Below are 13,058 nucleotides of genomic sequence, written 5' to 3'. Positions count from 1 at the left end.
GGAGAGAAAGGAGCACAGACAGAGGATGCTAAGACATCCAATAGGAACAAGAATTAAAAGTCTGGTTCAAAAGATACTAACTTGCACACTTCCGAGCTAGCAACAGGGATCTCTAATTTTTCACAGCATACGATAGCAATGCCACTTCATGTGATTAACCGATCTTGGCTCTTACACATGTGTCAGGGCAGCACAACACATTGGAAGAGGCTAAGAAGGTTCAGTTGGTCCCGCAGAGTGGGTAGGAACATGGCCTTAGGGGTAGACCAGTGTTCAAATTCGGTGTGGCTCTACCACTGGACCCCTGTGTGACCTTGGTCATCAGTACCCCCCTGAACCTTTGTGTTCACTTTATCTATAACAGGTGATTAAAAGGAGCACCTACCCTATAGGGTTATTATAAGGATTAAATGGGTCATTGAAATAATGTTCTTAGTGGATGTCCACCAACCTCAACACTCAATGAATGCTAACTGCTTGCCATAGTACCGGTAGAAGTATAATCCATGAGGGATGCTTTCTCTCTTTTGGGAAGTCCTCAGGACCAGCATGTTACCCAACGGAATCAGAAATGGGCACCAAGAGGTGATAACGGATAACACGCTAAATTACCGGAAGAGTAGAAACAGAGAAACCTTAATACAGAGAGTAGGGATGTGTCAGTTAGTTCATTTGTGTCAGTTCAGTTCATTTCAAAGTCTCTGTTCCTTTGTTTGGACAGAGAATGTAAACTTGTTCTTTTATTCTTTTTTTTTTTTTTTTTTAAGGACTGAAATTGTTACATAAACTAGAAAGAAACAGTCTTTTTAACACATGAGATGTAAATTATAATATATAAATATTAGGGGCGCCTGGGTGGCTCAGTTGGTTAAGCGACTGCCTTCGGCTCAGGTCATGATCCTGGAGTCCCAGGATCGAGTCCCGCATCGGGCTCCCTGCTCGGCAGGGAGTCTGCTTCTCCCTCTGGCCCTCCCCCCTCTCATGTGCTCTCTCTCATTCTCTCTCTCTCAAATAAATAAATAAAATCTTTAAAAAAAAAATTATAATATATAAATATTAAATATAGTGTTGAAGGAGCAACTAAGGAGGTACGGTTGTCTCCACCCCCAAGTTACACCTCATTTAAGAATCAGGAATAGCCCAGGCCTCCGGAGGCTGGGCCACAGGTGCTCAGCCAAGTGTCCTCCCTCCAGGGTGGTAGGGAAAGGAGAAAACTCCAGAGCACCATCTATGGGTGGTGGCACCTGCAGGGGACCCAGGCTGTAAAGGCTGTGGGTGTGGTCTTCAGAAGGGACTTTCTGAAGGGGTGTTTCACCAGCTCATTCTCTGCTGCTCAGGAAGCTTGTGAAGAGGAAAACAAAGGTTCTGACTTCTTTTAGGGACAGAATCTTACACCATCTCCTGAGCCTGATATTTTAAGGCGTAGGAAGGCATTAATAGGGCAATTTCAACGTTTACTCCTTGCTGGAATCTGTGACCCCTCAACGCTACAACCCAAAGCCTGAAGGTTAGGGACTGCTTGGCATGAAGGATTTAATTTGGAAATTGTATCTTTTTTTAAAAGTCTGATGTAATGGAGAATACTTAAATCATTTATGGCTACTAAGAGCAAGGAAAATGGTAACTTGAACAATAAACCAAAGGACATGATGTAACCTATGGAGCGTGAAAAGACCTGCACTCTGGGGACTGTCTTGATCAGTCATGGACAGGCTTTGGAAGTGACATCATCTTCCAAAGATGGAAGCAAACATCAGCACTGCCCCGGTGTGATAGCTTGTCATAAATTGCAAAATTAATGCAGGTAGAAGTTCCTCACCTACACTGTCACCACTTACTCTGGGCACCTTATTTGTTCATTCATTCAACAAACACACCTGAGTCTGGATTTCAGCAGCAGCAGATCCCGAGACAAGGATTCAGGGCAGTGGTTTAATGGAAGGGTAGGGGAGTGCAGACATTGTGGGGGGGGTGGCGGGGGAAGAAAGGCAGCCCAAAAGGAGTGTTCTCAAGCCTGCTGCCACTGTGGCCAAGGGGAGCTTAATCCTGCAGGCCAACTCAGGCCGCAGAGCCTCTCCCCCTGGGGTGTGACCAGGAATCTCTAGGGCTGTTAAGCTGCAGGTTCTGATGTCAGTCTGGGGTGGGGCCTAGAATTCTGAATGTCTGACAGGCTCCCAGGTCCTGCTGTGCTCCAGGTCTGAGGACCGCACTTTCAGGACGAAGGGAGCAGACTTATGCCTGAGCATTAGAACCCTCTGGGCCACAGGGACGGGAAGACTTTCACAGTGGCTGCCTTGAGTCCTTGGTTGCCGACTGCTCTGAGGCGGTGTTATCCCAAGGCACTTCCGGCAATCCTGCACGGAGAAGCAGAGCTCCCTTCCACAGCTTTCTCAGGCAGAGGCAGAGACTGGCCACTGGAAGTTGGAGGACGCACTGAAGGCATACAGGCATCCTGATCTCTGTTACACTTACTGGGCCCCGATGACACACCAGGCAGGGGCCGAGGTTAACGATCCCTGCCGCTATCAATCGATTATTAAACCAAGTGTGATAGTCGTATGTTAGGCAGTGGTAAGTGCAGAGGAGAAAAGTAATGCCAAAAAGTGGGATAGGAGGTGTCACTTTGGGAGGGAGTGCTGGTTGGCGAGGTTGGAGTTACCCCAAAAAGCTGATATGCATGAACCTGTGGGTATCTGAGAACAGATGATTCCAGGTAGAGAGATGAGCAAGGACAAAGGCTCCAGTGGGCTTGGCAGGTGGGGAGAAGAGGCCAGTGCAGCCAGAGTGAAGTTAGCAAAGGCAAGAGGAGAAGGAATGAGGTCAGAGGGGCTGGGGGTAGGAGGCTAGTCTGGAGGGGGGGGTCCCCATCGGTGACTCTAAGGGTTTCAAACTTTCCTCTGAATGACTTGGAAGGCTGCTGGGGGTTGAGCAGAGAAGGGAAATGACGTGACTTCTAGCTGCAGTGTGGAGAATGTACTGCATGGAAGGGGAAAGCAGGAAGAGCGGTTGGAGGATTATTGCCGAAGTCCGGGAGACGGAGGATGCTGGTACAGAAAAGTACCAGGGCTTTATAGAAATTATAAATCAAGTGGGCCTTTGCTTTTGTACCTCAATAAATTGGATGTGGAATGTAAGGAAAACATAAGAGTCAAGGATTACTTGAAGGCTTTGTACCTAACCAACTGAAAAAAAACGGAGCTGCTATTATCTAAGAAGGGAAGGAACAGGGGTGCCTGAGTGGCTCAGGTCATGATCCGGGGGTCCTGGGATCAAGCCCTGAATCTGGCTCCCTGTTCAGCAGGGAGTCTGCTTCTCCCTCTCCCTCTGCCTCTCCCCTTGTTCATGCACGTATTCTCTCTCTCTCTCAAATAAATAAATAAAATCTTTAAAAAAAAAAAAAAAAAAGGGAAGCAGTATCCAGAAACTGAGTTGGAAGCACGCTAAGTGTTGATATTCAAGTGAGCATGTAGAGATGATGTAGGACCTACAAATCTAGAGTTCAAAGAAGATGCCCAGGAGATGTAAATTTGGGAATTATCTGCCCATGGACTATATTTAGAGTCCAGAGGCTGTTTCCTAAGAATATAAAAACTCTGTGTTACTGAAAAGAGGAAAAGAGAAGAACACTAAGGACTGAGTTTGGTGGGGGGGGAAGGGGGGGGGGGCGGCGCTCCAATATCTGAAGGACAGAGCATGACACAGAATTGGCAAAGGAGATGGAACTGGAGTGACCACAAAGGATCTCCAAGAAGAGCAACTGTCAACGTGCCAAGAGCTCCGGGCAGACCCAGGTGATGTGAGGGTGCACAGGGAAGACTCCCCCATGAAGAGGTCCCTGGTGACCCGCCCAGAACAGGCTGTGGAGCCCAGGCGGATGAGGCTTCACTGAAGGGAGTTTCAGAGAGAACAGGAATATGGAGAGGACAAATACAAATTTACCAAAGGGTCTGTGTGGATGTGTAGGAGAGAAAATGAGGTAGTAGTTGAAAGGGTAGGGAGGTTAAGACAGACTTTCCTCTAAGCTGGAGGAAGTAACAGCACAGTGTAGGACAAAGTGAATGATCCAGTGGAGAAGGGCAATCCTTCCTGACGCCGGGGGGAGAAGGGGGAGAAGGGGGAGAAGGGGCTGGAGCCATGTGGCGGAATGGGCAAGAGAGGATCAGAATGGATCTAGGGGTCCTGGCCTTACCTTAAAGCTCATCCATCCTAAAAACAGTTAGGTAGAAAGGTTAACGGGAGACATGGTCATTTCACTAGGATATGAAATTTAATCCAATTTTAGTCTTTTGTTTCTAAATTGGCTATTATTAAACAGGTCAGAAGAAAACCATCCAACATTCAATTATGTAAGAGGTCACTTTGCCAGGGAATTCTTTAAAAGACTATTTGAAGTAATCAAACAATTACCCTTATGTAATAATTTGTGGCTTGGTAAAAATATATTTAGGAATCCCAGGTACTTGGATCCATTATATTTAATGTGAAAGATACAGAACCTCTAACGGTAACAAAAACATTCAGAAAGAATACTCCCAATATATATTGTGGTGAATGTCATTAGCCTGGCCTGTCTTCCAGTACATTTTCAATGGTGTGATCGTATTTATTTACCCTGTGTTATTAGAGAGTGAATAGTCACTAGCCTTCAATTTTCCCATCAATTGCAGAAAAAAAGATTCCATTTTCTACACCGTCTGGAATTGAAATTGACTTAGCATCTCAGAACTGTCAAAAATTTCTTCTACGAAAAGGTTTGCTTTACAGAGACTGTAAAGTAGGTGTCATCCTTGACACTGCATTCTATATTCATGCCGCAGGTCTGTGGAAAAGCAGCGCTAAGGAGCGTCAGGAAAGGTCTTAGAAAGGCCTCGCCGTCATGCTTTGTGCCTCCGCTGGCTTCCTTGCAGTCCGCTCCGTGCTGTAGATGTCAGGGGCTCTCCATTTAAAACTGCTAATAAGAAAAAGGAGAATTCGAGAAGAATATGATATCAGCTACCCTAGAACTTGCCTTTGCTAACAGGTCAGCCTGACACTTATTTTCCTGTGTTAAAAACGGGAACCTCTGTTTCCATTCGAATTAGAAAAAGCATACATTGAGTCCTCGGGATTTACATATTTGAAACTAATTCCAAGGGATCCTACTCGTATGTGTACTCACACCACAGGGCTGGTCTCTGTCCAGCTCACAAATGAGAAACCAAGTAAAATTACACAGAATCTCTCCTTTCAAGTTCTTTCTTTTCTATTACAAAGTATTGTGCCTGTCTTTCATATAGATGGGCAGACTTTTCCACAGATGTATTTTCACTGCATTCCCTAAATCAGCCGCACTTTAGACTGAGTGCCATTTAATGTTACCAATGTGCAACTGGTCACGTTCGTCCACAGGGCAATTAGGCCTGAGCCATAAAAATCCACAAGCCCCGCTATTTCCTACATCAACAAATAAGCAGGGTTATGGGAGCCTCCTTCCTGCGATACAGGTGGGGGCTGTTGCCTGGCAGAGCTGGGCAGAGTTCTGTCTTCACAGGCACACAACCCAGCTCCACAACACCCTTTATGAAATGGTCCTCTGTTTCATCATCACGTTTATTTTCAAGTACGATACAATTCCAACATCCTCAGGGAATAAAGCTAACTAGATAGGGTCCTGCCTGCAATTTTGAAGACATGAAGAATGGAGAGGTGGTGAGTTAAGACTTCTTATATGCAGAAGGCTTCCTCCTAAAGGAAGGACAGGCTGAGACCCACCCACACGTTCAGAGAGCTGTGATTACAACACTTGGTCAGGCAGACTCTTTCCAGAAACACTGTTATAAAAGGGTGTGTGCTCTTAACTCCCCGTGGTCTCAGCAAACCTCAGAATTACTATTTGCCTGAGTATCTCTACTTTTTCCCAGGAAGGACTTGCTGGGTCAGCCACCCCCAAGCACAATTATCTCTTTTCCTAACCCTCCATCTTTTGTCTAAACCCTGTAACCTATGAAGGGACTAAAATTTGCTCAAAAGTACCTTGCAAACTGGCCGATTTGGTTATCAACTGGTGGGTGACAGTCCTAACCCACAGGCCTCCCTGCCCTGGGACTGCTCATCTACCAGCTGCCTGTGTCCTCGGCCACCGTGTCACACAAACCAAACTGGTACGTTACATCGTCTCGAAAGCAGATTCTAACATTGGACTGGTGTGTGCTGATGATTTCTGAATACGCCAGCAGCTAGACTATGGTTTTCACTATGAAAAGGGGCTAATAAAAATGAGAGGAAAAAACACTTCTCTGCCTTTTCAAGCAGTAATTTAAACCCCCAAGCTCGAAATCAAGATGAAAAAGTTCCAAATTGATTAATATGGAAATTACCAAACCATCGAAACTGCTGATGTCGTAAACAAAATTCGTCAACAGCCACTAAGAATTCATTAAAAGTAAATTTATTGTTTGTTTAAAAATCAACTGTGCAATATGTGCTTCTCGAGACCTTTTTGAATCTGGTTTGTTGTTCATCTCTTCTCAGGCTTCAGTTTGGCAAGGCTAAATGAGAAACACGGTATAGACACACAGTTAGTAAGTACAGGTAAGGGAAGCAACAATCATTCCTGTTTGTTATTCTCTCAAAGCCTAAAGAGTGTAATCCAAGCTACAACATCAAGTCTTAAAATCTGATCATGTTCATTGTGTTCTGAAAACTATCATATTCTAAAAGGGAAAAGATAGCAGTGTATCTGATTTCAACCAAACAAGGTTTCAAACTAAATTACCTATTTCCTCTTACAGAACTAAAAACAAGGCTGCAGGGACCCAGGTAATCATTTTAAGTGTAATTGGAGGATTCAATTTTAATGGTAATATTGCAACATTACTTTTGCTTTAGCTTTCCATAGCGATGGTTCTCAGCTGTCACATATGGACAAAAGCATAAAATGAACCTGAGATGTGACAGTGAGGTCACTTCTAAGAAACCTTCAGTTTGAGATGGATACAATTCTATGACATGCAAAATAAAACTATTCTAATCTTTTAGGCAAAGCAATATCAAATTGTACTTACTCCAGAGCTGAAAAAAAGGGCAACACATAATTTTTAACACTTACTATCTGAGAATATTGTCCTAATACAGGGTTTTATTATTGTGTGGATTATTTCAATTTGAAGATGGAAACCAGGCAAAAGCATGTTGCCGAATAATGCTGTTGCTTTCCTTCAAACAGGAACACATTTAAAACATTAAATAATAGATCTCTCTCCTTCTAGACAGATTTAGTTTCTTCCCTCTTTAAGGACAATTTCATACAACTGCAGAATTCTCAAAAATATTTTATAGTATTAAATTTGAATAGCCAAGCATCTGAGAATCAAACATAAACAAAGACTCAAAATTCCAGACCCTCCCTCTGTTCTGCACTTTGCACAAAGAATGATTACATTTACAAGTCATGTTTACCTATTTAGTAAGCACACTCTGGTTTCTTAGCTACAAAGCCATTTTAATTAAGGCAATAGGAGTTCCTTATGTGCAAAAGAAGATGTAGTATATACAATAAGAAACTCATACAAACGTGAAACACTTTACATTTGTTATTTTTCTTATAGCTTAAAATTTGTGATTTAAAACTTTCATTAAGACCAGCTTTTGCACTTCATATACTCCATAATTTATTAACAGAAGAGTGATTCATATGACTCAAAACATTCTTTCCTAGAGCTATTTTTCAATAATTAAATCATCTTTGTGACTACCATTCAATGTGTGAAATAGAAAACTATGTCATCTGTATATACCAATAAATAAAAATACCTACGCAAGGTGCCATGGTTTCCTCTGGTGCCCTTTTAAAAACAGGGTCCGTATATTTGGCCCTCTTCAAATTGAACCCAAAATCACAGACAATCTATAGGGGGAGGAAGAGAGTGTGTGTGTTTGCGGGGGGGGCTGTGGAGGGAGATGGTGAGGAGGAGAGCCGGTGAGCCTGTTTTTAAAGGAAAACATATTATTACCTCCTCGAGCGACTAAAGAGAAAAAGCTCATACGCTCAGAAAGTTAGACTCCCAATATCTAATGTCCCTGACCCTTAGCTTTTTCTTTCTGTTATCTGAACCAAAACCAAAATCATAACAACACATGCACAAACGCACATGCTCTCACACAGACACGCGCACGTCCCTGCTTTGTACTTCAGGCCTATGCTGGGCAGCCGCACCTGAACCTCCTTACAAACTGTCCTAAGAAATGTATATGCGCGTACACATTTGGATTAAGCTATTTAAAAGCAACACTGCTAAGGAAATCACATGCTATTCTCCATAAGAGAACAAAAAGAAAGGAAAAACTAATTTTAAAATCAGACTATATTCCCCTATGTTATTTAAAAAAAAAAAAAGAAAACATAAAAGAACCAATCTGAGAGTGTATTAGTCTCGAACAGTGAGATCCAGTAAGTATGAGAGGTAGTTACAAATGTTTTGAAAAATCTAACAATGCTTTAAGAGTCTTCTCCAATACGAAGAACATAATATAATGGTGTGAAGGATTAAGAGCCAAGAGTCAATCAGACAAAAAGCTTATTGTATGTTTAATAAATTATTCTCAGATCATTTTCAAGGAGAAGTGTTTGGCAAGCTTCAACCATTTCCCAAAGGACTGAGGCAGTGATTTGCACCCGGATGGAAGACAGTCATGGTCAAGGAAACTAGACAAGATACTGAGACTCTGCTTAAGAGAGATTTACATTCTTTGGCATCTTGTACTCCTAGGAGAAGTGGCTCTGTTTTGTGGAACTCATACACTTTCATGGTGTAAGTTCTCCCAACACGGCTCACATTCAACTAGCAGCATTATGTCTTAAAGGTAGAGCTGGTGAGAGCTGTTTTTGTGGCCCCGCGTAAAGTGTTAGCACTGTGCCAATCAAGAGGGGTAAATAACCTCGAATGCAGAGATCATGGTAAAATGTGATAAAATAATTAGGAACTGGTAAATTTTGAGTACTGCTTTTGATTTTCATAAAACTTACTTAATTTTTATAATGGTGTGTTTAACAAACATTTGGCAATATTTCTAAACATTGAGCAATTGGCTCTCACAAGCCAATGTGGGCTGATTCTAGCAAACCACTGATGCTATGTTCCCAGAAAAGTATGAATGTCAGTGATTTTCTTTAATAGCTATTCTTAAACACTGGGAGAATACAAGCTAATTTTTTAGGGGGGTAAAAAAACCCTTTAGCTCCTGCACCTAAACAAAGAAGTTAGTTTTCGAAAATATGCAGGCCTTTGAAATTACAATTATCACAAGGCTGGCTTTCACTACAGGGTGCAGGTATAACCCATAGAACTTGGTCTAGAGAAAACATCATATAGTATTTTACAGAACTTTTAGCAACAAGGTGGTTCTTGAGTTACAATTCAGGGTCGCTCTGAAACATACAGGTCCCCATGGCCCCCACACCGTCCACTCTTCTGGCCCCCGAAAGGAAAAACTCTACCATAAAGCCTCTCTTACTCTGGAGTTGTAAATTACAGAAAAAAACAATTTATAATGAAAATAATTTATAACATATTTTATAAAGACACACCAGAAATTTGCTTATTTTTTTTATTCCATGAGAAGAACAGAGCACTGTATCTGTCAGATAAATGTTGCCTGACGAAGGAGGAAAACTAAGAGGCCATTGGCTTTCAATGCGACTTCAGGAGGACACCTGGAAACGAGACCTTGTTGAATGTGTAAGTCCCAGGGAAGGTATCCTCCCATCTCGTATTCTCCAATTTAAAGAAGTAGTACACAGTTCTTAAATTTTAATTGATGGGCAAGGGCCTTATGTCGTGCATTATGCAGGTGCCAACTTACGAGCTGTCAGTCTGCATATACAGAAAGAAAAGTCCCTGGCTTGCAAAGAAACTGAAATAAAGTGGCCGTTAGAGCAATTTCGTCCCATAGGTGTTCTTGGATACAACATACAATGAAGAAAGACAATCTGACTGAAAAAGCATTCAGTAGTACATAAACAAGAAAAACTCTAATGTAAAACTATGGAAGTCCCAATGCTCTGAAGCATCAGAGATGGAACTCACATCGTATTTAAATGAAAGCTAATGCCACTAATAGGCCAGGCTTTGTTTTATCTAGGTCTATAGTTTACTTCTTCCATGCACTCAACTTAATCAGACATGTACAGAGCACATCTGTTGTGTTGTGTGGCCTGCAGGCTGGGCCCCGAGTCCTCAACTTTGCAGGCTTGACATATCTTTAACTCCCTGAGTTATTGAGGTCAACCTCAGGATCATAAATCAAGAAGTTCCAGGAAAATAAAAACTCCTGTTCACATTTTGCAATTAAAAGAAAGTTAAAAGAAAGGGATTCCTAATACAGGGTAACTACTTTTTGAAGAGTCAAGTGGCTGTGCTGTATGTTTTTAATTTGAAACCATCATCTTGATATGTTTAGGGGTTTAATTTATGGAACAATCGAGCAACCTTTATATTTAACATTAAATGCCTGAATATTATAAATCACCTTAGATGAACATTTATGGGAGAGTTTCAGTGCAACTTCTGAACAACTTGTCACTTTTACTGTGGAGCAATGATTTGTAAAAAACGATATGCTAAGTAATCCCAGAGCATAATTTAGGGACACAAAAACAAGTGTCAGGAAACAGCCAGAGCCTACATTGAATGAAATCTTTACAGACTGAAGTAATAAGTCTTAAATTAATCAACACAGCTTAATTGAAGCTCTATTTGTAACATTTTTTATTAGACTTGTTATTAATGAACCTCTAAATGCTACCACTAACTTGAGCTCTATGTTAAATTTAAATAATGAACCATTGTTCACACACACAAAAGAACACACACCGCTTTAACAGCCCTTTGTCTCCATGGGGCTCCTTCTCTCACGCATAGCTAACATGAAGACTGGTCCTTCCTTCCTCACATGGTTATTTATGCGGTTGGCAAGATACCATCTTTAAGGCTGCTACCATGGTCTGAAATAACGGAAGTGAAATCCTTGAGAAGACAGTCAGTGAAGACTGAACATTAGAAAACATTTTTGATTGCCCTCAAAGATAACGTTTTCAAATCTGGGCTCGTAGAATTCTGTATTAACCTCCCACTCACGGATGTCTAGGGATGATCTGCTCTGGGTTGGTAAAGACTTACCTGAACATGTCTCCCAAGCCCTTCAGCATTCCCTTCTTGGCTTTCATTTTCTCTTTCTCCTTGTCTCGGTCTTTCCTCTTCTCTTTGCCAGCTTTCTCCTTTCTCCTATCCATCTTATCGCCTTTCTCTTGGTTTCCATTCATGTGTCTCTCCAGAGAATGTGAAGGCTGATCACTGGCTGTGGATACAGACTCTCTCCCTGATCTTGAACTTTCTTCTGTGTCTTCTTCCACTTGGAAGGGAAACAAAAACAAAAATGGATAAGGAATACAGTGAATCAAAAGAACAAAGTGAAGGAGGCTAAAATATATGTGAGGATTTTGCTTTCCCACATTTTCTACCGTTGTTCGGCCCTGCTATCAACGTGGATTGCAAAGCTATTTACTTTTTAAGTTTTTATTTATCTAAGTAATCTCTACACCCAACATGGGACTTGCACTCACGACCCTGAGATAAAGAGTCACATGCTCTTCCGACTGAGCCAGCCAGGCACCCCTGTGCTATTTACTTTTGAGGAGAATTAGAATTGAACATGTGATGTGGATGACTACCAAGCACATGAGTATTCCTATGTGAAGATCATGTGCCAACGGTAAGAGAGAAGCAGCTTCCTGGCCAGATATTGATTCTTTCACTAGGGCTAACATCCTCCTTGATGCAGCCATGCACTGCTGGAGAGATTAGTAGGTCCTTATCACACAGCATAGACCCTGTGTTCTGTATTTGCAAAATGCAAAGAAAACAAGCAGCCCCTCCTCAAGTGCTTCCTTTCCTCATGGGTAAGGATAATGTAGATCCACTCTGGCCCCTCATTAATTTGTGAGACTACACCATTCACTAGTAAGCACACCAATACTAGCATAAGGACTTCTTTCTTCAGGCTCCCAAATACGTCCTTTTGTGATTTCTGCACACAGAAGACTGATCTTTACAGTCTCTGTAACTTTTCCTCATACTGTCATTACATAAGGCTAACATCATAAGCAAATGCTACTGCATCTTCTAATCCTAAATAACTCTGCATGTCCATCTACACAATGACAAGGAAACAAAGATGTATGACACCATGAAAATGTGTAAATCAGTAACCTCACACTCCCCTGAAGTTCGCAGATACACGACCTACTTATTGATAACAATATTCTGTTCTTTGAACCAACACTCGGCAAGCATATGGTTCAAGGGCACTTCAATACCCCAAACTTTTTGATTGGAAAGAATGACAAGTAACTAGGGTAGGTTTCCACCTACCAAAAGAATTTTAAGAATTTCTATATTAAGTAAGAAACAATATATGTACATATTAGCAGCCACTCTCATTAATCTTTTCTGAGATTGGTTGCCTAAGATTTTCTTCCAAATAGAGTAAGAATTATCAGGGCTTCAGATTATCCCTTGACTTCTGAGGTCATTTTATTCTCCTGCATCAACAAAGTATGAATCAATGTTTTTGAGCTTCTCCTAACACAGAACCAAATAGAACAGTTAAGCCTCTTCCCAATATTTCACAAAGAACTGACCTCTAAGTCAAGTTAATATATCTTCACGTGAAATTCAGTCTTGCCTCTCCACCACCAAGGGACGCTTGAGTTAGTAATACACAATACCAAAGTATAATAAGACCAGTTAAAACAATCTCAGTATCTTAGTGTTCTGCTATTAAACCCTCACAAATCTGAGAAAAAGATGATCAGTAATGGCATGACCACTTCAAAGTAATACAGTTTAAAAAAAAATGCCAGCTACTTAGCATAATACCAATTCCTTTTGTTGACACATTTGGTTGAAAACATGAGCCAACATATTTCTCATGCCAGCAGGTCATGCCTTCGTACAGCTCAAGAATAAAAGCATCGCCATGTCTAAATCCAGAAGGTACTTCAGAGGTCATTTAGACCAATA

General features: G+C 41.6%; 1 protein-coding gene across 23 annotated transcripts in view; it reads right to left on the bottom strand.

Moving 5' to 3' along the window:
- The window catches only part of PARD3 (par-3 family cell polarity regulator), a 665,712-nt gene that overhangs the window by 185,399 nt on the left and 467,255 nt on the right, over positions 1-13,058 (bottom strand). For 19 of the 23 annotated variants that reach the window (XR_010411651.1, XM_045874201.3, XM_045874191.3 and 16 more), the window contains one exon: positions 11,157-11,388. Coding sequence is in view for 22 of the 23 variants with exons in the window: in XM_045874201.3 (XP_045730157.1) it covers positions 11,157-11,388 (232 nt within the window). In the remaining variant the exon portion in view is untranslated. Of the gene's footprint in view, positions 1-6,411; positions 6,528-11,156; positions 11,389-13,058 lie in introns of those variants that run through there. The other 4 variants (XM_045874208.3, XM_045874210.3, XM_045874209.3 and 1 more) reach the window with 1 other exon arrangement.

This window comes from Mirounga angustirostris, unplaced genomic scaffold, assembly GCF_029215605.1.
Source record: "Mirounga angustirostris isolate CCGP_5_RB_7025 unplaced genomic scaffold, mMirAng1.0.hap1 SCAF_5, whole genome shotgun sequence".
NCBI classification, from domain to species: Eukaryota; Metazoa; Chordata; class Mammalia; order Carnivora; family Phocidae; genus Mirounga; species Mirounga angustirostris.
Note: the sequence above shows the minus strand (reverse complement) of the source record. Positions and strands in the feature narration are given on the sequence as shown.